This window comes from Helianthus annuus, chromosome 7 (genome assembly GCF_002127325.2).
Source record: "Helianthus annuus cultivar XRQ/B chromosome 7, HanXRQr2.0-SUNRISE, whole genome shotgun sequence".
Classification (NCBI taxonomy): domain Eukaryota; kingdom Viridiplantae; phylum Streptophyta; class Magnoliopsida; order Asterales; family Asteraceae; genus Helianthus; species Helianthus annuus.
This window is the reverse complement of record NC_035439.2, coordinates 103,374,347-103,397,163: the sequence shown is the minus strand read 5'-3', so window position 1 is coordinate 103,397,163 and position 22,817 is coordinate 103,374,347. Positions and strand designations below refer to the sequence as shown.

The 22,817-nt window shown below is 37.8% G+C and overlaps 1 protein-coding gene across 1 annotated transcript; it reads right to left on the bottom strand.

Annotated features, from left to right (window-relative positions):
- Positions 1-11,213: 11,213 nt before the first annotated feature.
- Positions 11,214-14,456, bottom strand: LOC110939695 (telomere repeat-binding factor 1). The gene is made up of 6 exons (XM_022181264.2): positions 14,269-14,456; positions 13,409-13,580; positions 13,146-13,339; positions 12,058-12,142; positions 11,549-11,973; positions 11,214-11,451 (listed from the first exon to the last, which is right to left on the bottom strand). Coding segments are annotated over exons 2-6 (855 nt in total). The 5' UTR covers positions 13,559-13,580; positions 14,269-14,456; the 3' UTR covers positions 11,214-11,450.
- Between the last annotated feature and the right edge of the window lie 8,361 nt (positions 14,457-22,817).

Here is a 22,817-nt window from a genome sequence, read left to right as displayed (position 1 = left end):
AAGGGTATTTTTGTCATTTCACATCATTTTAACAGAGAAAAGTAACTGAAGTTAGACCCAGGGACTATCCGGGAACAAAAATTGAAAACTTGGGGACTATTCAAGTAGTTTTAGAAAGTTAGGGACTATAGGTGAAAAAAGGCGAAACCACAGGGACTATCCGGGCATTTTTCTCGATTCAAAATTAAACTATGAAGCTTATGAATTTACATTGAGATAGTTGGTAAACGGGCAACAAGCTGCGCTGCTACCCCTTTTTGAATAGCAAAACTAAGTCTTAAAAACTACGTCCATAGATCCCGGGTTCATAACATTACTATGCATGACTCTTTGAATAATTATTATGTCATCCGGATACTTAATGCTAGTCACTTGATAATGTTGGGTGAGGATCAAATAGGAAGTTTATTTTGTCTAGGAAGTATAAGAAGCAATAGGATTAGAACATGTGACAAAATTTAAAATAAAGAGGAAGGGTATTTTAGTCAGTCTTATCCTTTTCTTCTTCCTTCTTCCTCCCAGTAACATCAAAACCCACCATTTTCAAAACCCACCATCTTCAACCATTTCTTCACTTTCTATCTCAATAATCACTACTTTATAGTACGATTTTCGTCACCAATCAATGATTCAAAAACCCGATCAACGTGTTCTTCAGCTTTTTTGAAGAATTTTTTTTCGATTAAATTGCTTTAATAAAAATGCATCAGAAAATTAAATTTTCTGTAAATTGTCTCTGAAAAACTGCATTCGTAAACAGTCTTTTGATCTCCTACTTCCTGGTTTAGACAATTCACAGACAAAACTATTGTCCTGGTTCAATGTGTTTTAGAGAGAAAACACTTTCTTTGGTGTTTTTAGGCCATTGCGTTTTAGAACTAAGACATTTTTATGTGTTTTCTGGCCATTGCGTTTTAGAAAAACACATTTCTGAAGTGTTTTTAGTCATTGCGTTTTAGGTAAAACACATTTTTAGGTGTTTTCAGTCCATTGCCTTTTAGAGAGAACACTTTCTTTTGTTTTTTTAGGCCATTGCGTTTTAGAAAGGAGACATTTTTAAGTGTTTTCTAGCCAATGCGTTTTATTAATAAGACATTTCTTTGTGTTCTTGGTGCATTACGTTTTAGGTAAAACACATTTTTATATGTTTTCAGTCCATTGCGTTTTAGAAAACAGACATTTTAAGTGTTTTCTGACCATTGCGTTTTAGGAATAAAACATTTCTTTGTGTTTTTTGGTGCATTGCGTTTTAGGTAAAACACATTTTTATGTGTTTTCAGTCCATTGCGTTTTAGAAAGTACACTTTCTTTTGTGTTTTTAGGCTATTGCGTTTTAGAAATAAGACATTTCTTTGTGTTTTCTGGCCATTGCGTTTTACAAATAAGACATTTCTTTGTGTTTTTGGTGCATTGCGTTTTAGAAAAATGTCATCTTTTAAGTTTTTTTTTTTTCATTGCGTTTTATGCAACTGGGTTTTTTCCATTGCGTTTTACGCAACTGGGTTTTAAATTTTTTTTTCGAAAATATAGCAATAGTATACTCGTTTTAAAGATAAAAAACGCTCGTTTTTTTGGTGCAATTTTTATAGAAAAAAATAATGTCGTATGAAAGAGTTATTAACGTTTAAAAAATGGGGGGGAGGGGGAAATTGAAGGAGAGAGAAACTATTGTCTTGGATTGACTAGAATGCCCCTAAACAAACCCACGCGCCTCTTTTCTTCCCTTCAATTTTCCTCATTTAATCTTAGCCATTGATTAACTAAATGGATGGTCAAGATTACTTCCTAGCCTTCTTAGCTAAATAAACTTCCTATTATATCCTAACCCTGATAATGTTTTAAAAACCGGTTCAAACCGGCCGGTTGTACCAGTTGAATCGTCCGTTAGAACCGGTTAAACCCCGATACACCGATTAATCTGTTTTTGAGCCAAATCCGATACGGTGTAAAAACCGGATTTTAAAACGTTACTTTATAGAGCGGCCAATGAGGTAAACATAAATTGACATGCATTTTTAGAGTTAGGATCCTGTAAAAAAGGCCCAAAGTGTGAGAAAGGTAAGAAAAAATATCAGCCATTAGATCTTTTGATCTAATGGTTGAGATCAATAGGGACCAAAATATAAAATATTTATATTAATTTGGATTGAATTGAAATATCTAGGGGCAATTGTGTCTTTTTATCTTCATTTTGTAAATCAATTCAATCCAAAATCCCTACAATTTCGTTCTCTCTCTATCATACGTTCCTAATTTCTCTCTTTCTCTCTCTTTCTTCTTCCATATTCAGAACATAATCCCTGCAAACATCACGAATCTGAAGATCAAACATCAATACGAAGATCAAACATCAATCGGAAGCGGACCGGCAGTGGTGGTCGACGACGGCGGTGGCGGACCGCAGTGGTTGGGTTCGACGACGGCGGGTGGTTGGGTTAGACGACGGCGGCGGTTGGGAACTATGAGATTTTACTGTCGGGTGGTTGTGTTCGACGACGGCGGTGGCGGACCGGCAGTGGTGGTGCCGGAATCGGAGAAGAAGATGATACAGAGATGTAAGGATTATTGAATGGTGTTATTTTTTACTGAATGGTGTTATTTTTTACTAAATGGTGTTATCTTTTATGAATGGTATTATTTTTTACTGAATGGTGTTATTTTTTACTGAATGGTGTTATTCTTTTCTGAATGGTGTTATTTTGTTTCTGAATGGTGTTTTTTTCTTTTTCTGAATGGTGTTATATTTATTTACTGAATGGTATTATATTCTTGTACTGAATGGTGTTATATTATTTACTGAATGGTGTTATTTTGTTTATTGAATGATGTTATTTTATTTCTGAATGGTGTTTTTTATTTACTGAATGGTGTTATATTATTTTTGTAAAAACACCATGAATTGAACTATGAATTTTTTTTAAAACACCATGTCATGAACATGCTCTGATTCTGTGAATGATGCAAAAAGAATTAAAATGAATGATGTTATGGACGGTTATAAACTTATAATTCCTTAAATCAATGATTTTCTCTCTTCAAATCCTTAAATCAAGGATTACCATATTTGAATTTGTTAATGCATTTACAATCATACCCTTTTCAATTAATTTAGATCTAATGGTTGAGATTCTTTCTTACCTTTCTCACACTTTTGGTTTTTTTTATAATAACTCCACCCTACCTTTTTATATGCTTTATTCAAAATAAAAAGCTTTCTTTTTTATTTATTGAAATAAATTGACAAATGCATTTTTATATGGTTTATTCAAAATAAAAAGCTTTCTTTCTTTATTTATTTTTTGAAAGGTGACTTTCTATTTGAGGGACCAAATCTCATTTATATTTAAAAGCGATATATGTCAATCATATACTAAATTCAAACGTGGGTATTTAACATTCAATTATTGTATCAATTTATTATTTTTGTTTCTTTTTTCTTTGGTAGATAATGACAGGAGTTTAGGGGCCACCAATAATATTTAGTGGATATCGCAAAACTGAATTATATATGTCACGTGTTCTTTTTTCAAAACTGTAATATGTACTTTTTAATTATTTGTCGTTGATAAATGGATGATTTTTTTTATATTTATTAATAAAAAAATAAAAAATATTATTGTTTGATAATGTTTTAAGAAACTAATCCAACGAAAATGATCATAAGTCAATCACCAATCTTTTTATTGTGATCATTTAAAACAAAGACGATTACAGACTAATGGCAGATAGACGAACAACAAGTTACGTTGCTACACCCTTTTAAATGCATTAGCACGTAACTCATTAATTTTTGGATTGTGTTATACGTATCCCAAGTCCCAACTCTCTATATTTTAGTGAGTTTACTCTCATTACCCTATTACATAATCGGTTTCATCTTTTCAAATAACTCACTCACATTGTATACAATTGTTATACATCTGTATACATATGTTATATGTCTATACGTATCAAAATATATCACGTCAATAGATGGTATAACGAGCCTATGGGAATACATTTAGTCCAAACCTAATAAATTAGTTTTTAACTATATTTAAACACTAATTATTTATAACTTGAAAAGAAATTAAATACACAATCGGGTCCCTAATAGTATTCAATTGGTGTAAAACGCCCTCCTTTTATACAGACGATCTCTTTTGTTTTTATGGAAATCACGTAATGGAAAAGTTTTCAACACTCAATCCTCCTTCTATACAGACGGTCTCTTTTATTTTTATGGAAAAAACATAATGGAAAGGCTTGTAGGCGATTCTCGAAGTGATTAAGGCACACTCATTTATATAGTTTAAATATATAGTGAAATTGTATTTGTGAGATTGCAACTCTTGGTGTCTTTTTTATTTCTTTGTAATTCGTGTGGTTTCTAGTTCCTTACTAATTTTGTTTTAAAATATATTTCGCCGTTCCATAAAATTAGACAAAATTGTAGAAATCAACCTTTATGTTATACCTAAATTGTACATCTTTCACTATAAAATCGGTAAAAACCAATCTTTATGTTCATGTTTTGTGACACCTTATAACCTTTACACCTAACCACGTCAAAAAAGCCATTAAATGGCCTCACATGCGATGCACGTGAGGGCATTTAAGTCATTTCCCCTTCTAATTTTAATATTCATTTAAACTAATGAAACCTTAACTGCTGCATAAATGTTCATCTTCTTCTCAGATTATCAACTTGTTCACCACCACTGTCACCCATCCACAGCCCTCTCTGAAACACAACCACAACTCTTTGCTGATCAATGATTTTCAAAAGTAAATAATAGGAATACTGCGCACAACAAAATTTTTCTTTCAATTAATTCTCGAACTTATGAAAGATACACACCGGAATAACAAAACAAATTGCTATCCTTTAATATAAAACGACTAAAATTGGTTGAAATTCACAAACAAATACAAATATTTTGGACTTAATTATAGGGCTGGCATATCGTGTATACCCGTACACGATAAGACACGACACGACACGACACGATAAGACACGGATACACGAAATCCCATACACGAACACGACACGATAACTTATCGTGTCTTTTTTTTCAAACACGAACACGACACGATATACACGAAAATTACCTGTTAATACCTGTTAACATGACTGTTCGACTGTTATACAGGAAAATTACCTGTCAATACCTGTTAACACGAACACGACATGCTATCTGAGAGTTACAAAGAGAGTTTAGGGTTTTTTTTTATTGAATGAGGAATGAAAATAGAAAGGAATTAAGAAACCCACACGCACATGGCTGATGAGTTTTATTTAATTTAATTTCTTATCGTGTACTAACGGGTATTAACAGGTAAACATGTATTTAACCTGTTTATACACGAAAATTAACAGGTAATCTCGTGTCTACCTGTTTGGTACACGATACCTGTTAAGGTCATACACGATACCTGTTAACTTCGTGTAGGTTCGTGTCATGTATTCGTGTAAACAACAAATTATATAAAAACAAAACCAAACTACAATTATATAAAAATTGCCTGCCCTACTTAATTACACCAATAATATCATCAATTGAAGCAACTTACAACCAAACTACAAGCTCAACTCGCAACAACAAATTATATAAAAACAAAACCAAATGAATAATGCCGCTAGACCCCAAAATTTAATACAAACTGCAACCAAACCTCATCTAAATCTCGTTCAAATAACTCATAGAACACCAATGAATCTAAATCAATCACCAAACGACGTTGCTCCGGCTACCGCTGGTGATAGCTGGATTTCCGTCACCATCGGTTCTCAACTACAACTGTGTCACACCCTGGCTTTTGCGGAAGCGTGGGTTTATTTGGTGTGACTTCTTAATACCATAGCAATTACCATTACCATGCTATATGAAAATTAAAACACATGATGTTCATCCATTCATCAAGTTTTAAAGTAAACACGGCAACATTGTTTTTAAAAAGTCAACACAACAAACCAAATACAACCATGACATAATGAAAACATGTTCACCGACAATATGAAAGACATGAAATAAAACACAGTTTAAGACTTGTGACCCGTCCAGGCAAAGGTCACACTTCCTAGACTCGGATGACATCATTATTCCTACGCAGCTTGACGTGAATGCATACCTTGCCAGATCCACTAATTTCCTGAAATACATGTAGTTTGAAAAATCAACAAAAGTTGAGCGAGTTCATGTAAAAGTGAGTATGTATAAATCTTTAAAGTATGCATAAAAGTCCCTGGTATGTAGCAATAAGGAAAAAGAGATCACCAATGGGTTGCAAAGCCACTGGTATGTGTGAGAAAGTGCAGGGAAACTCAAACCTAGCAAATTTGTTACCGGGCTTCGGCTGGAAGACACAGTCACCTCTATGGGCCGCCCCGGCCTCACGGGTGTGGGCTCGCTACACCTAAATAGATCTATCACTCTTGTGTCCCTCGGTCCTAACAACGAGGATTAATGGCCTCAAGTGTTGTGCCCACCCCTCACATGATCTAGTAGTATAAACCATCCCTACGCCAACCATACCATGTAATAAATGTTTGTAGTAATTGTCGCATGTATTTCACCCTCGAAGTATAAAACTGAAAACAGTAAAGAGAAAAGGGGGACATGAACTTACATAAGTGCGTATCCAGAAACATCAATCTCCAACTCTATCTGCTGCGTGACGACCTACACGTACTAATGCCTATTAGACGGAAGGCGTTGGCTTAGGGTTTAACGTTTTTGGTAAAATAGTTAGGTAACTATTTCGTATTCACACTTCTTATTTATTTTATATTCGAATTTCCTTCCCAAGGATGGGGGTAATAATACATGTATACTTACAATTCCGAAAATATATTTTTAAGTCTCACTTGAAAAATATATTTTAGTCACTTGTCTAAAATGTTTTAAATTCCAAAATATATATATATTTTTCCCAAAAATATTATATTTTACTTCATACATTTTCCAAAAATAATACTTATCGAAATATACATCTAAGAGTATTTCTCGGAAATACTACATAAGTTACGTTTTGGTGTTTTCGTATTATAACAATACTTATGTAACTTAAATATTTATTTTGTGAGAGCGTCGGTATTATTTTTGGAGTCGTAATTTCATGATATTTTCAAGTTATATTGTTTTTACCCTAAAAATAATATATCTAGTACACAAAATAACAAACAATCACACAAGTGTTTTAGTATAATATATATATTTATCAAATTTTATTTACGAAAATCCACCTCCGGTACTTGGTATTTTTGGAATAAAAAGCCATGGCGAAGTTTATTTTAAAAACCAAGTTAAAAATATATTTGTAAACGCTTGTTAGAAAAATATTTCTAAGTGTTGTAATTCTAGAAAAATTTCGCCAGAGTTTCCTCTGTAAATGGAGGTGTCCATGCTTTTTAGCATATCATTTTCTTTTGTAAAATCAATCAAACAATTTACAATCAACAATATACAATCTTTAATCACTAATCTTGACAAGAATAAGCCTAAATCATAAACTCATGAACTTGAAAGTTTGTAAAAATATGTAGCAAATTACTAACATACATAGTAGGTCTTGCTATCATGAAAAATATGATTAGTTTCTTAAAAACTTTATTTTTTAAAGAATGTGTATTTTTACAACTTCTAGTTATATTTTCTAAAAATATTTCTTTGTTAAATTTTCTTTCTACACAAGTGTTCCTACACTTGTTTACCCACTAAAAAATGTGTTTAGTTCATACAAGATCCGGGTTTTAACAAAACTTCTTCCTTTCACTTGGTTCTTTCGAAAAACCGCTCATAGATCTTTAGATCTACAAGTTTACAACTTTATTTTTCAAGAAAACTTATATTTATTCAAGTTCAAAGTTCATGTATGGATGGTTTCATCATCCTCCATATCTTTAACCTTTACATCTTGCTAGTTCATGTTCTTAAACATGATCTAGCAAGTCTAGATGATGAACCATCTTACTTCTACTAACAAACAACATGTATTAAGCATAACAACACAAGATTAACATGATTACAACATCATTTAACCATACATCTTCTCTTTATCCACTCTTTATCCTTTATGTTCAAGACTTGGATTATGTTCATTAGAGTTTCTTAACTTTTTATCATTCTTTCATCTATTAACCACCAAAAATAAGAACAAGATGAAGATTTGAAGCACTTACTACTAGCACAAGGCTAGGGGAGAAACAAAGCATAAAAGTGGTGGATAAAAGAAAACTAGAGCGGTCCTTGAGCTTCCGAGTGCACCAAGCTTGCTTGTTGGACCTCTAACACCTTTGGATGTATGGAAAATGGCTTGAACAAGACTTGATGGTGGGTGTATGGTGGTGATGGGTGGCGGCCGTGAGTGGGGAAGGAGGAAGGAGGAGAGCTTGTTGTTTGTTGGGTGTTTGATGAAATGAGATGGTTATCTCTCATACATATTTATAAACCATATTTCATCTTTAACCATCATGTATTATGTTTCTTAATGACCAACAATAGCAATTATAATAATCAAAAGAATGCAAGGGTGGGTCACCCTATGGTGACCGTCGAATGGAGGGGGGGGGGGTAGGGGGTTGGGTTGTAATGTTAAGGTAACCATTTAGTTAGGATTTCTAATGTTTAGTTAGTATATTAGTGTGTGTTATATAATATAAGGTGTGTTAGGGTGTTCGGAGACCCTAACTAGCTCAGAAAAGTAAAAAACAATGTGTTTGGCAATATTTTTATGTTCCGGGTAAAGTCCGGTTGTTCGGTTGGATGTTGATCCGTTAAAGTGCTAAATAAAGCTTTAAAGTGTCTTTTATATTGTTTTTAGTGACACATTAAATTCCCAACACTTTGGAAAGTGTCTAGAACTATTTTACCAAGTTTTTGCACTTTACTAGCATTGTTAAATGCTGAATTTTGGTATTTAGTGCAGAATTCTGCACTTAAAGTACAGTATGTTTTAGGCACTTCCGGGCACTATAACTATCACCTAGTGACGCAGTTATATGGTCCTCACCTCCCTACACTCCCTACTAGTGTAGTATTCTACTCCTGGCTCATACTGGCCTCAAAAACAATGTCTGTCTAGTGCTGGCATTGTCAGCATGTCTTTATGGTTATCCGCTCACTGTGCTAACTGTGCTTTGTGCATCAAGTTTGTCACTATTGTTTGTGTGTAGTAAATGGAGTGACATTAAAAAGGTGTGATGCATGAGTATGTATGTATCAGAAAACAGAAAGCAGTTTAATCATAATTGTAATCAAGCACAATAATTAAGCACTAATTAAATATTAATTAATTTGTTCGGATACCTGGAGTTGTGAGGGTTGTCACAACTGCCACCGATGTCGTCGGGTCTCCGCCCCTCTCTGAAATACAAACCACCACATCGCTGCCATTATCGTTCACCACCGCAACCACCCATCTCCGTCCCTCCCTGAAATACAACCACCACACTGCTACCCCACCGTTCACCACCAATGCCACCCATCTCTGCCCCTCTATGAAATACAAAACCACCACACCGTTGCCACCATCGTTCACCTCCACAACCACACATCCCTGCCCCTCCCTGAAATACAACCACCACTGTTCACCACTAGTGCCACCCATCTCCACCCTCTCTAAAAATTCAAAACCACCACACCGCTTCCACCGCCGTTCACCACCCATCTCCGCCCCCACCAACCAACCTTTACCACCACACCTCTTTCCCTAACTTTTGTTGATGAAGATGGCGGCCAGTGGTTGTGGTCAACTTGCCAGAGAAGGTTGAAGGTAGTGTTAGGTGAGGTGAGGTGAGGTGGTTGTAGTCGTGTAATGTTTCTGTAAAGGGAAGAAAATATCGTAGAGAGATATTAAAGAGAGACAGAGATAGAGTGAAAGAGTTGTGTTGGTTTTATAATAACAAATGTGAAATGACTGTAATGCCCTCACGTGTAACACACGTGAGGGCATTTAACCAAGATAACAAGCGAGGTTATTGGTAAAGGTTGACCTTGTAATATAACATGAACATAAAGTTTAGTTTTTACCAACTTCATAGTAAAAGGTACGAAGTACAGTTTTGTCTAACAAAAAGTGCCCGTTAAACAAATCTTTCTAGCAAAAAAGAAAAATATATATCTAAACCCTTTATTTCAAACCAAATTATAAAACTAATTGCATTTTAATCATTTTATAATAATCTTACATGTTTCCAGCAGAATTTTGTATACAACCGAATATACACGTAGCTCGGATTCGTTTTCGTTCTTATCAAACGCTTCTTGAAAATGGGTATCGCGTTTTCCGAACATTCGAGTCAACTTTTATTTTGTGTTTGTAATGTTTTGTAATTGCCCAAGTGCTAGCGCACTTAGGTTGTTATCTACCCAAGGATGTAGCTATAGACTTGTCATTTTTGGTAGATTTATAAGAGATCGTAAGCATGCATGGGGTTTATGTATTACACTGTTCTACATTCAGAATTAACAGAAATGTTTATATTGTGTTCGCCTATCTAGTCCAATGTTGTAAAAGGCGCTAGGCGCTAGTCGGGCGGTGAGGTACCGTCTAGGGATTAATCGGGATTAATACGGATTAATCGGAATGAGAATTTTTATATGTAATTTTTCAAATTTATATATATACACAAAATATAAAAATACTACTTTAAAATTCACATAAATACTTCAAGTTTCAAATAGTATAGCTCAAACATAAGCAATTAAACTTGAATGAAGGCGGAGCTGGTGGTGTGCGCCGAAGGGGAGGTCGGAGAAGGAGCTTGTGTCGGCTGTAAATGTAGGTCTGCAACTAAAATTTGGGCTGTAGAAGGTGAATAGCCCTTTAAACCATGGGCCAGGTCTAAAAATTTGGGTTTACTGAGTCAAAAAGCCTGGGCCCGATTAGTCCGCCTAGAACCGCCTTAGACCGATTTTGACCGACTTTGACATGGACCAATTTTTGAACTGATTTGCTCATATTTAAGCAATGACCAGCCGATTAGCGCCTAGGCGCCGATTAATCGGCAACCTAGGCCGACTTCTGCAACACTGAGCTAGTCAATCTGTAGGTGCTACAGGACCTACATTAGTGCATAAACATTCTTAGCCATTTTTTCCTTTGTGAAAATCAAGTTAATCGTATTTGATTTTAAAAGATTCTCGAAGAGACACCAACCCAACCGCGCCCAACCCGTATAAAAAACATTGTCATTTCGACCCGAACACATTTGACATGTTACTCGGCCTATATATATCACCAAGCCCAAACACAACCGATTTCCATCTCAAAAACAACAAACTTGTTCCAACACCAAAAACGACTAGTAGCGTGTGTGTATCTACTTATACCCTCCAATCTATACCTCAAAAGAGAACCAATTTTTAAACTTTCATGAGTGGGAACCTTTACAATTGACAGTCCTGCACATCTCTCAACACGAGTCTACCACACATCTTGTTAAGAACCCCATTTCATCGTCACTAAAGTCTGCACGCGAATAAACAGTCGTTAAGCTCTATAACTAGCATCTTATAGCACATACGGCAATTTGACCAATTATAACTTGATTTGGATTCAGCGTTACCATGTGCAAAGGGTGGTTTGCTTGACCGCACGCATTGCAGCGGCAGCAGCAAACACTTTAGCTAAATTCGCATCCGCTTCCGCAGTCTCCGCTTCCTTTGCCGCCCTTTCAGCCGCCGCAATAGCCGCTTCAGCCTCCGCAACCGCCTTCACCGCCATGGCAGCCGCCTGCTGTGGCGTCATGCCCCTCATCTTCTCCAACTCCGCATCAATTTCTGCTTTCGTCAGAATCTTCGGAGCGCTCATCGGGCCGCATTCGTTCTTTACTTCTTGAACCAATAGGGACGGATTCTTTTTTACATCTGAATTCAAAGTTTGTGCTATTTTGTATCGATGCTTTACCTTAACTAGTTTTCCACTATCTGTCAATGTTTTTAACTCTGCTTTCAACGATTTTTCAAGGTTCGGAAGTGCAGAATGCTTCTCCTGTTATATGAAATGAATTATAGAAATTACAAAAAGAAAAACGAATTATGAATAAACTAATTATGTCTGTGCACATGAATGTACCTCTATGTATTCAATGATTGCAGCGCGACTCGAACCACGCGACTCCTTTTGATTAGCTATGGCTTTCAGTATAAGAGTATCCAACCTACATTAGTCGGTATCAGACTTATAACTAACATTAGTCCTTTTGATCATCTAACTAGTAACAACAGATAGGGTTGCAAAAGAACCAAACGTTCGTGAACCGTTCGGCGGGAAGTTCATTTGTTTATTAAACAAACGAACACGAACAAGAAATTTTGTTTGTTTAGTTAAATGAACGAACATGAACAAAGGTCGCATTCGTTCGTTTATTTGAATACTTGATAATTCCGAAAAATAAGATATTTAATAAGTGTCGGTGTATCATATATTCGGTTCATGAACGCTTGTTTGTGTTCGTTTGTTTCCATTTGTGTTTATGAACATTAGTTTGTGCTCATTTGTGTTCACCAACACTTGTTTTCGTTCGTTGCCTAAAATTAACAAACAAACACAAACAAGTTCATTACCTTAACAAACAAACACGAACATAAAATCTTGTTCGGTAAGTGTTCACGAACTGTTAATGAACACTTACCGAGCGAGATTTTATGTTGGTGTTCATTCATTAAGGAAATGCTGTGTTCGTGTTCGTTTGTTAATTTTAGGCAACGAACGCAAGCGAACGTTCATGAACACAAGCTAATGTTCATGAACACAAATGGAAACAACAAACACAAATAAACGTTCATGAACATAATATATAATACACGGGTACTTATTAAATATTTTAGTTGTCAAGATTTTGAAGTATTTAAATAAATTATAAAAACAAAAAGCACTAATGACCTATCGAACACAAACAAACGTAAACGAACACGTCACCGAACATTCACGAACATAAATGAACGAACGTGACCCCGGTTCATGTTCATTCATTTAACTAAACGAACGAAGTTTCTTGTTCATGTTCGTTTATTAAACAAACGAACTTCCCGTCGAACGGTTCATGAACTGTTCGCTGAACGTTTCGTTCGTTTGCAGCCCTAATAACCAGCTTAGCAAATGGAAACAAGTATGCAACATAGCTAGAAACGACAGATAGAGTGACGAAAAGTTGATATAACCTTGGCATTGGCCTCTTAGAACTACCATATTGCAATGTTTCAGCTAATTCTGTAGAAGAATCTGGAAGACAAATTTGCATGTCATTTTCATCTTTAAAAGCAGTGAAAACAGGCTGTGCTTTTGATCTTGTAGGTCTAGCCCTTTGACGGGATCCACATCCACCAGGCATGGAGTGCATATTTCTCCATTTGTCCTGCACTCAATATAATGTTACGCGTAAGCATCGTATCTAACTTATGATAAATTGCATACAATACTGTACCTTAAGGTCCACATTGGAACGTAATCGCAAGACAGATTCAAACTCTGGGTCTTTGAGAATCGTGCTCCATTTGCCAGGTCCATGCTTGACGACTCCAGCTTTAAGAGCAGCCTCCTCTTCTGACGTCCACCTTTGCTTAGGAACGCCCATTTACGAAACTCCAAAATCTTTCCTATATTTCCAAAAGAAAGCAAATAAAAAGCACACTCAAATCTACAAACATCAAAAGGAACTCATATTATATCTCCTGTGACTTTAAGAACATGTTATAACTGGTACTCTTTACCTTATCAACAATATTATTAGTATTCCATCCACAAATCCTGAATCGTTAACATGAGTAGTAACAAGACACATGATCTATTATATCAACTCTCGCACACTCGATAGTTCCATCACAATAAATCACATGCAATTTCTATTACGATAGCACGATAGGTCCTCTCAGGCGTCTAGCAATCAATATACGGTGTCTGTAACGCTAAATTCCATAACGATACAACCAGCATTTTGCATTTCCACTCTAAATACTATAAAACGCTAAAAGCATCACATAAACCACAAACCAGAATCACAAAAGCCTAAAATAATAATCTGCAATCAAACAGAGTAACAACCGATTCTAAACTAACTATGAAGAAATCATCAGAGAACAATCACTGTAACAAACTCAATGATGATAACAAGTTAATAATCTATAACAGAATTATGCATAAGAGCAAACATCACAAGCAAAATCTAACGATTTCAAACCGATTTTCATCACTTTCACTCGATATATACTAATAATAAAACTAGAAATTCAAAATATCGAAACTGTAAATGTGCGCATAAATGTACGACGGTTTCAGCGTGTTTACCGGTGGCAAAAATCCGGCGATTACGTCAGAAACAGAGTGAACGTTCCGGCATCCGTTTGTTAAACACGATCAAAACCCTAGAATTTTAAGCTTACAGAGTAAGTTTGCCCCTTTTGTTAACATGGTTCACGCGCTCTTTTTGGTGAACTTGTAATTTTGTTATTGGTCCCGTTTAAGGGGGACGGGCACCAAGCGGGTAGCCCAGTCCGGGTTTCAACCCATGCCAGTAGACCGCCGCTATCCTAGTGGGTTGGTTTGGCCCGCGTGAGATTTGATATTTTCGATATAGAGTTAATTACTGTTTTCGTCCCTGAGGTTTGTCAAAAATAACGGTTTCAGTCCATTAGTTTAAAAATTGCGATTTCAGTCCATCAGTTTCATTTTCGTAACCATTTCAGTCCACCAACTTAACTCCCATCCATTTATTATGTTAACTTTGGGTGAAATTACAAAATTGCCCCTATGGTTTAATAAAAAAAAACGCTGGTCACAGGTTTTGAACCTGTGACCTTTGCTTTGAAATGCGATTGTTAAACCAATAGGCCATGTATCAAACTTGTGAATGAATTCAAATTGTTTACCTTATAACATTGCATATTCATCATCATCTTCCCCAAACCTTTCATCTTTATCAATGGCAGAAGCCACCATTAACCCTAAACCACTTCTGCCACACCACAACTACCTCCGCCACACCACAACCACCTCCGCCACACACAGCCACCACACCACAACCACCTCCGCCATACACCACCACCACACCACATCGCAACCACATCTGCCTAAACACCACCACCATCCTCGTCACACACTACTACACCTCCGCCACACGCCACACCTCCGCCACACACCACCACACCTCCGCCTCCGCCTCCGCCACACACCACCACACCTCATCTCCGACGGCCCCAATCATCTTCTCCGGCGATTCAATTGAAGCTGTTATGCTGCAACAGTCATCTTTTCCAGCGATTCAATTGAAGATGCTGGTTGTTAATGGTAGCTTCTCCATTGATAAAGATGAAAGGTTTGAGGAAGATAATGATGAATATGCAATATTATAAGGTAAACAATTTGAATTCATTCACAAGTTTGATACATGGCCTATTGGTTTAACAATCGCATTTCAAAGCAAAGGTCACAGGTTCGAAACCTGTGACCAGCGTTTTTTTTTAATTAAACCATAGGGGCAATTTTGTAATTTCACCCAAAGTTAACAGAATAAATGGATGGGAGTTAAGTTGGTGGACTGAAATGGTTACGAAAATGAAACTAATGGACTGAAATCGCAATTTTTAAACTAATGGACTGAAACCGTTATTTTTGACAAACCTCAGGGACGAAAACAGTAATTAACTCTTCGATATATTTGGCCGTTGTGAAATGGTAACTTTCTTTAAAAGAAAATATTTTAAATACTATATATATTTCTTATAGCCATATAATATAAACACACGCACTCTCAACATCCTTCATTATCAAAACCCTCAAAAGTCTCTACAATGGATTCACATAAAAAATCTAGAGGTGGCGGATTGAGAAAACGAGGAACCGGTTCGAGCAAAAGAGGTGTCGGTTCGAGTAAACGAGGTGTCGGTTCGAGCCGAGGTGGTCCTTTTGGTGGTGACGGGTATATGTGTCACACCCCGATTTCCACGTGTTTCACCGGTGGGCCCGGTGGGGGATTACCGTGACGATGTTGGCAACAATATAGTCAAACCACACAATTATATAATGCACAGCGAAAGCATAAGATAAATATATAAACTTCAACCTCTGGTTGTAATATCAAATGTATTACAGGGGTTGAATATATCCACAGTGGATCGTAAATAAACATAAAGTATTGTTCCATCAGATACTGCAATCAAGCTTGCGAGACTTATCCCGACGCTAGGGAGCTAATACCAGCCAATTTACGTTTAGGTACCTGCACTTAATCTTTTTGGGGAAAATACGTCAGTTTACACTGGTAAATACATTCAACTGACACATTTGAAAATGTTTATTAAAATTGATTTGAATGCACAAGGCACAAACTCTTTTATAACTTGGGAAAATTATAATAAATCTTGTGAACGTTTTACATGTCCTTTTATGCGTTCAGTAGCCCGGGTCGTGCCGGGTTAAAGATTTATAGACACACCACGTTTGCGTAAAACCGTAGTATAAAAACCAACGGCTACGTCTTTTAATTTAATGTCGACACTTTATACCGGGTGTACGCCTACACCGGGATGTCGATGGTCGTGGCCATTTCGTAAAATGATGCCAAGGATATCCGGGACAACGGTCATTAAACCCCCCCAAAGGCTTATAAGCAACAAAACTGTTTAAATGAGCCGATCATATTATTTAATTAACCACCTAAGCGATGGAAGAATATAATGCTCAATCAAGCGGTATTAATATACCGTAACCCAAGCCCATATAGGGGAAATAAGTTAAAGTATTTACCTTTGCAAGTATATTTCCTTAATTGGATTAAATCACCGATAGCTTTTACTGGGGCTCCTAATCTGGAACGAAGGTTTTAATTAACCTCTTAGAATCCTAACGGGTCGTTATAATGGCCGTAGCCTAGACCGGTTGGTTCTGATATATTTAGATAGGGTTTAATCGCGTGAAAGGCGAAAACCGAGAATGGAGTGTGATTCTGTCCCAATAAGTCCGGAGACTTGTTTTATATGGGTTAATGGTTCACACTCTGGATTTTGGGGTTCAAATGATATTATTTGACCCGTATCGGCTCATTTATGAAAACTAGTTTCATAAGCCGAACCGTGCGCGCAAAAAGGCGAAACGGTTAACCATGAGAGTCGTACGCTTATTTCCTAAGTCAATATGCCTTAAATGGGTTGTGGTATCAGTAGGATACCTTCCGTGCTGCCCGTAACGAGTTTAAGTTTATATTATGCCCCGTAGGGGCTTTTCGGTCATTTTAAAGACTTTAAAAGGGCTTTTCGAGCTCTACAGGAAATCTGAGTTTCCCAAACAGTTTATAAAGCTTAAAATACTTTATTTATTATTTAAAATCAATAGCAACTGGAATCGGGTCAAAAGACCTTGTAGAACTCATGTTTTGGCCGAAAAGGGCATATTCGGTATTAACCGAACCGTAGCCATAACCGCAGGTTATGAGCAAGGTAAAAATTATTTAAAATCTTTAAAATTCCCAAAATATTTATTTATAATAGTGGGTAAAAGATTTGGTGACGAAATCTTGGTTTAGATAGGCGTTATGCTATTTGCGCCGTTAATTACTAAAGTTTACTTTAAATGCGCCATTTAGCATAACTCTCATTCTAGACCTCGGATTGACGTGAAACTTTACGGACATGCTTATAATTAATAAGCAAGGTTCTGGTCCGTTCACGCGTCCGAATTACTCGTTTTAATTTCAAAAGGCCGTTACGGTCAACTTTTAGGCGAATGACGGAAATACGTAAAAGACTCGGATAACTCATGAACCGATCACAGAGGTTTATACCAACATGTGACCTGGTCCTAAGAGAGTCCTAAGGTATATTTATACCTCACTAAAACGGGTCAGAACTGAAGTCAAAGCAAAAGTCAAACTTTTGCGACATTCGGCTCCGAACCGGTTCAATATAGCAAATGGTCGATTCAAACGAGCGCAAACAAGTTTATATACTTATTATCATGTTTTATGATTGCCAAAACAGGTTCCATAACATATACATTACAGATTATGCATAAATCGCTAAAATAGCTTTCTGTTGACTTTTTAACCGCACGTTTGACTCGATATTTGACATAGTTAGAGTGGTGATCAGGGGGAACCTTTTTAGAGGTTTATTACCCACATAATTACCTACTCAAAACTACTTTTGATCCGTCATAAGACTGAACCATTTGCAAGTTATTGTAATGACAACCGTTAGTTACGACGGTTGTGTTTATAGGCTAAAACTATGGAAATGTGAAACCACAAAGGGTTAGATCACTTACAGAAGTTAAGGCAAGACTTAAGAACACAGAGGAATACTTTAGAGCTCTTGGAATGATCAGATGAATGAGTTTTGAGGTGTGTTCTAAGTTGTGAACAAGTATGCCTATTTATAGTGCAAACCAAGCTCCAAGATCATCACACATTGGTCTACAAGTGACCATGGATGATGGGCAGGTGGCCTAGAGTGTCATGGGTCGAGTAGGGGGCACCCATGCCTCATTGATTGATGTTTGGTCGTTCAAATGCTCCAAAAGGCAAGTAGTTACAAGCATTCTGCATCTTGGCGTCTAATGCGGCCCGCATGGGAGTTCCATGCGTTTATAATGCGGGCCGCCTGGGATTTAAATACCAGACGAGTAAAAGAGGAGGCTCGCGGCCCGCCTCAACTTAACCAGACATGCAATGCGGGTCGCGTAGGGCCTGTTTTTCAGATTTTTAAAATCTTTTGAAATGATTACGAAATCCTGGTAATTAATAACGAAATCTTTCGTAATGATTTACCTGACCTTTCGGGTTTGAAGGGGTAACTTTGCGGTTTGGCCCTCGGTTATTTACCGATAGGGGCCTCGTGTTATTTACCCGTGCTATTAAGTCCCCGTTTATTTTATTAATTGTTCAGAAAGCCTTAACTTTCATTATTGACGCTTTTAACCCTTCTCATACGAATTTGAGTATAACTCTTTCGTTTTAAAACGGAACTCCGCGGAATTTATACAGTATATTCTAGTGAGCGTATAATACTGTTACGAAGCCTTGGGAACGTTAAAGGGTCACTCAGAGGTAATATTAAACATGTTGACACAGTTAACCCCTGTAGCTTGTAATCTCTCACTTTCTTCCGCGTTTCGTTTCCGTACGATCTATGATTTATTCGTTTGAAGGTTCAAGCGTTATTTAGGGTTACTATACAGTATATTTACCCTTGTTGACATTTATAACCCTCGAATTTTATATACTTTCAAGGTTTGTCAAAATTAGTCCTTTATTTATTATCGATGCCTCGTGTAAACAAATGACACGTGTTAACACATCATTGGACACAAAAATTCGAGGTGTTACATCCTCACCCCCTTAAGATAAATCTCGACCCGAGATTTACTCAAATAAATAGGGGTACTTTTCTTTCATTGTAGCTTCGACTTCCCACGTATATTCAGGACCTCTACGAGCATCCCATTTGACTTTTACAATCGGTACGTGCTTTCTGCGAAGCTTCTTCACCTGTCGATCTTCAATCGACAAAGGTTTTTCTATAAATTTTAAGCTCTCATCTATATGCACATCTGTGTGTGGAATCACCAATGATTCATCGGCGAAGCACTTTTTGAGATTGCAGATGTGGAACACATTGTGAATTCCATTGAGCTCTTCAGGCAAGTTCAGTTTATAGGCAACTGATCCGACTCGTTCAATGACCTCAAAAGGTCCTATGTATCTCGGACTCAGTTTGCCTTTCTTGCCGAAACGCATCACCCCCTTCCAGGGTGATACCTTAAGCAACACTTTTTCACCTACTTCGAAGTGAAGATCCTTACGTTTTGGATCAGCGTAGCTTTTCTGCCTATCGCGGGCAGCCTTGAGACGTTCCCGGATCTGGACAATCTTGTCCGTTGTCTGGAAAACAATCTCTGGTCCTGATAGTTGGACCTCCCCTACTTCCGCCCAACAAACTGGCGATCTGCATTTCCTACCATATAATGCCTCAAAAGGCGCAGCCTTTATGCTGGTGTGGTAGCTATTATTGTAGGAGAATTCGATCAGGGGTAAATTCTTATCCCAGTTACCGCCTAAATTGATTGCACATGCACGAAGCATGTCTTCTAGCGTTTGGATAGTACGCTCACTTTGACCGTCCGTCTGTGGATGGTAAGCCGTACTAAAGTTCAAACGCGTGCCCAAAGATTGCTGGAAACTTTTCCAGAAGTGAGATGTGTATCTAGTATCCCTGTCGGAGATAATAGACACAGGTATGCCGTGTAAGGCTACAATCTTATCAACATAAAGTTGGGCTAACATATCGGAGCTATACGTCTCCTTGATGGGTAGAAAATGAGCTGATTTAGTCAGCCTATCGACTATGACCCATATTGTATCGTTTCCTTTCCTGGTTTTGGGTAACTTGGTTATGAAGTCCATAGTTACGCATTCCCACTTCCACTCGGGAAGTTCAGGCTGTTGTAGCAAGCCCGATGGCTTTTGGTGCTCGGCCTTGACCTGAGCACAAGTCAAGCACTTTGCTACATGGGCGGCTACAGACTTTTTCAAGCCTATCCACCAATAATTTGCCTTCAAATCTTGATACATCTTGTCAGCACCAGGATGAACTGAGTATTTGGAACTATGGGCTTCCTGGAGGACAACATCTCGTAGTCCTCCATAAATCGGAACCCATATACGTCCGTTCAGCCTCAAGATTCCATCCTTGCTAAGAGTCAACTGCTCCTCAGTTACTCCCAGCTTTTCATTTGGATAGTTAGCTTCCAACACAGCCTCTCGCTGTGCAGCTAATATCCTTTCAATTAAATTGTTCTTGACTTCAATGCTCTTGGCATTGATTCGAATGGGTTTTACCCTTTCCTTTCTGCTCAAGGCATCGGCGACTACATTCGCCTTCCCGGGATGGTACCTGATCTCGCAATCGTAGTCATTCAGGGTTTCCATCCAACGGCGCTGTCTCATGTTCAACTCTTTCTGGTTGAACAGGTGCTGGAGGCTTTTGTGATCAAAATAAATCACAAATTTAATACCATAAAGGTAATGTCTCCACAACTTTAGTGCAAATACAACGGCACCCAACTCCAAATCATGGGTGGTGTAATTCTTTTCATGCACCTTTAATTGCCTTGAAGCATAGGCAATCACCTTGCCCTTCTGCATAAGCACACATCCCATGCCCATGTGTGATGCATCGCAGTAAACTACGAATTCATCTGTACCTTCCGGTAATGTCAACACAGGTGCGTTGCTTAGCTTTTGCTTCAGTATTTCGAAGGACTCTTGCTGCTTTGGGCCCCAAATAAACTTTTCTTTCTTCTTGGTCAAGGAAGTCAAGGGCGCAGCAATCCTCGAAAAATTTTCAATAAATCTCCGGTAGTATCCTGCTAACCCCAGGAAACTACGGATTTCGGTAGGCGTCTTTGGTTCTTGCCAGTTCATGACTGCCTCTACCTTAGCGGGATCCACTTGGATACCACGCTCACTCACAACGTGCCCTAAAAATTGAACCTCTCGTAGCCAGAATTCACATTTCGAGAATTTGGCGTAGAGTTTCTCACGCTGTAGTAATTCGAGAATGCAACGGAGGTGCTTCTCGTGGTCAGCTTGGTTCTTGGAATATATAAGGATATCGTCGATGAAGACTATGACGAATTTGTCCAAGTACGGCTTGCAAACGCGGTTCATGAGATCCATGAACGCAGCCGGTGCATTTGTGAGCCCAAAAGGCATCACTAGGAACTCGTAATGACCATAGCGAGTCCTAAATGCTGTCTTATGTACATCTTCATCTCTGACCCTTAGTTGATGATAACCCGACCTTAAGTCGATCTTGGAGAAGTAGCTTGCTCCTTGCAGCTGATCGAATAGATCATCGATCCTTGGTAAAGGATATCTATTCTTTATGGTAACTTTATTCAGTTCTCTATAGTCGATGCACAACCGCATCGATCCGTCCTTCTTCTTTACAAATAGGACAGGAGCTCCCCAGGGAGATGAACTAGGTCTGATAAAACCTTTCGCCAGCAGTTCATCCAACTGGGTCCTCAGTTCTTTCATTTCCGTTGGAGCTAGCCTGTAAGGTGCTCTTGCTATCGGAGCCGCTCCAGGAATGATGTCTATTCTGAACTCCACTTGTCTATCTGGTGGCAAACCAGGTAGTTCTTCAGGAAAAACCTCGGGGTATTCAGAAATGATAGGAAGATCCTCGATCTTCGGCTTTGGTTCTTCAATTATCACCTGAGCCATGTAAATTACGCAGCCTCTGTTCAGACACCTTGAAGCTTTCAGCATAGATACGTCTTCGGGCAATCCGTACTGCGTATCCCCTCGAATGGTAAGAGATTCACCACTCGGAGTCTTTAGCACTATATGCCTCTTGCCGCAAATGATTTGGGCCTGGTTATGGGATAACCAGTCCATGCCTAGGACAATGTCAAAACCCGCTAATTTGAAGGGAAGTAGAGATAAAGGAAAAGAATGGTTCCTAATGGATATTTCACATCCTTCTAGAACAGTTGAGACGGTTTCTATCGTGCCGTCTGCTAACTCTACTTCGTATTTCGCATCAAGGGTTTTGATAGGCATATTTAGTAGTTGGCAAAATTTCTGGTCTACAAAGGATTTATCAGCGCCAGAATCGAATAGTACTCTTGCAAATATATTATTTACGAGAAAAGTACCTGTAAGCACATTGTCGTCCTTAACCGCTTCCTTTGCATCCATGCGAAAAACTCTCGCATTTGACTTCTTTGTCTCTTCCGCCTTCTTGGCATACTTTGGGCAGTTACTCTTGATATGCCCCTTTTCATTACAACCATAGCAGGTTGCATCCTTTATTTTCTTGCACTCCACAGTCTTA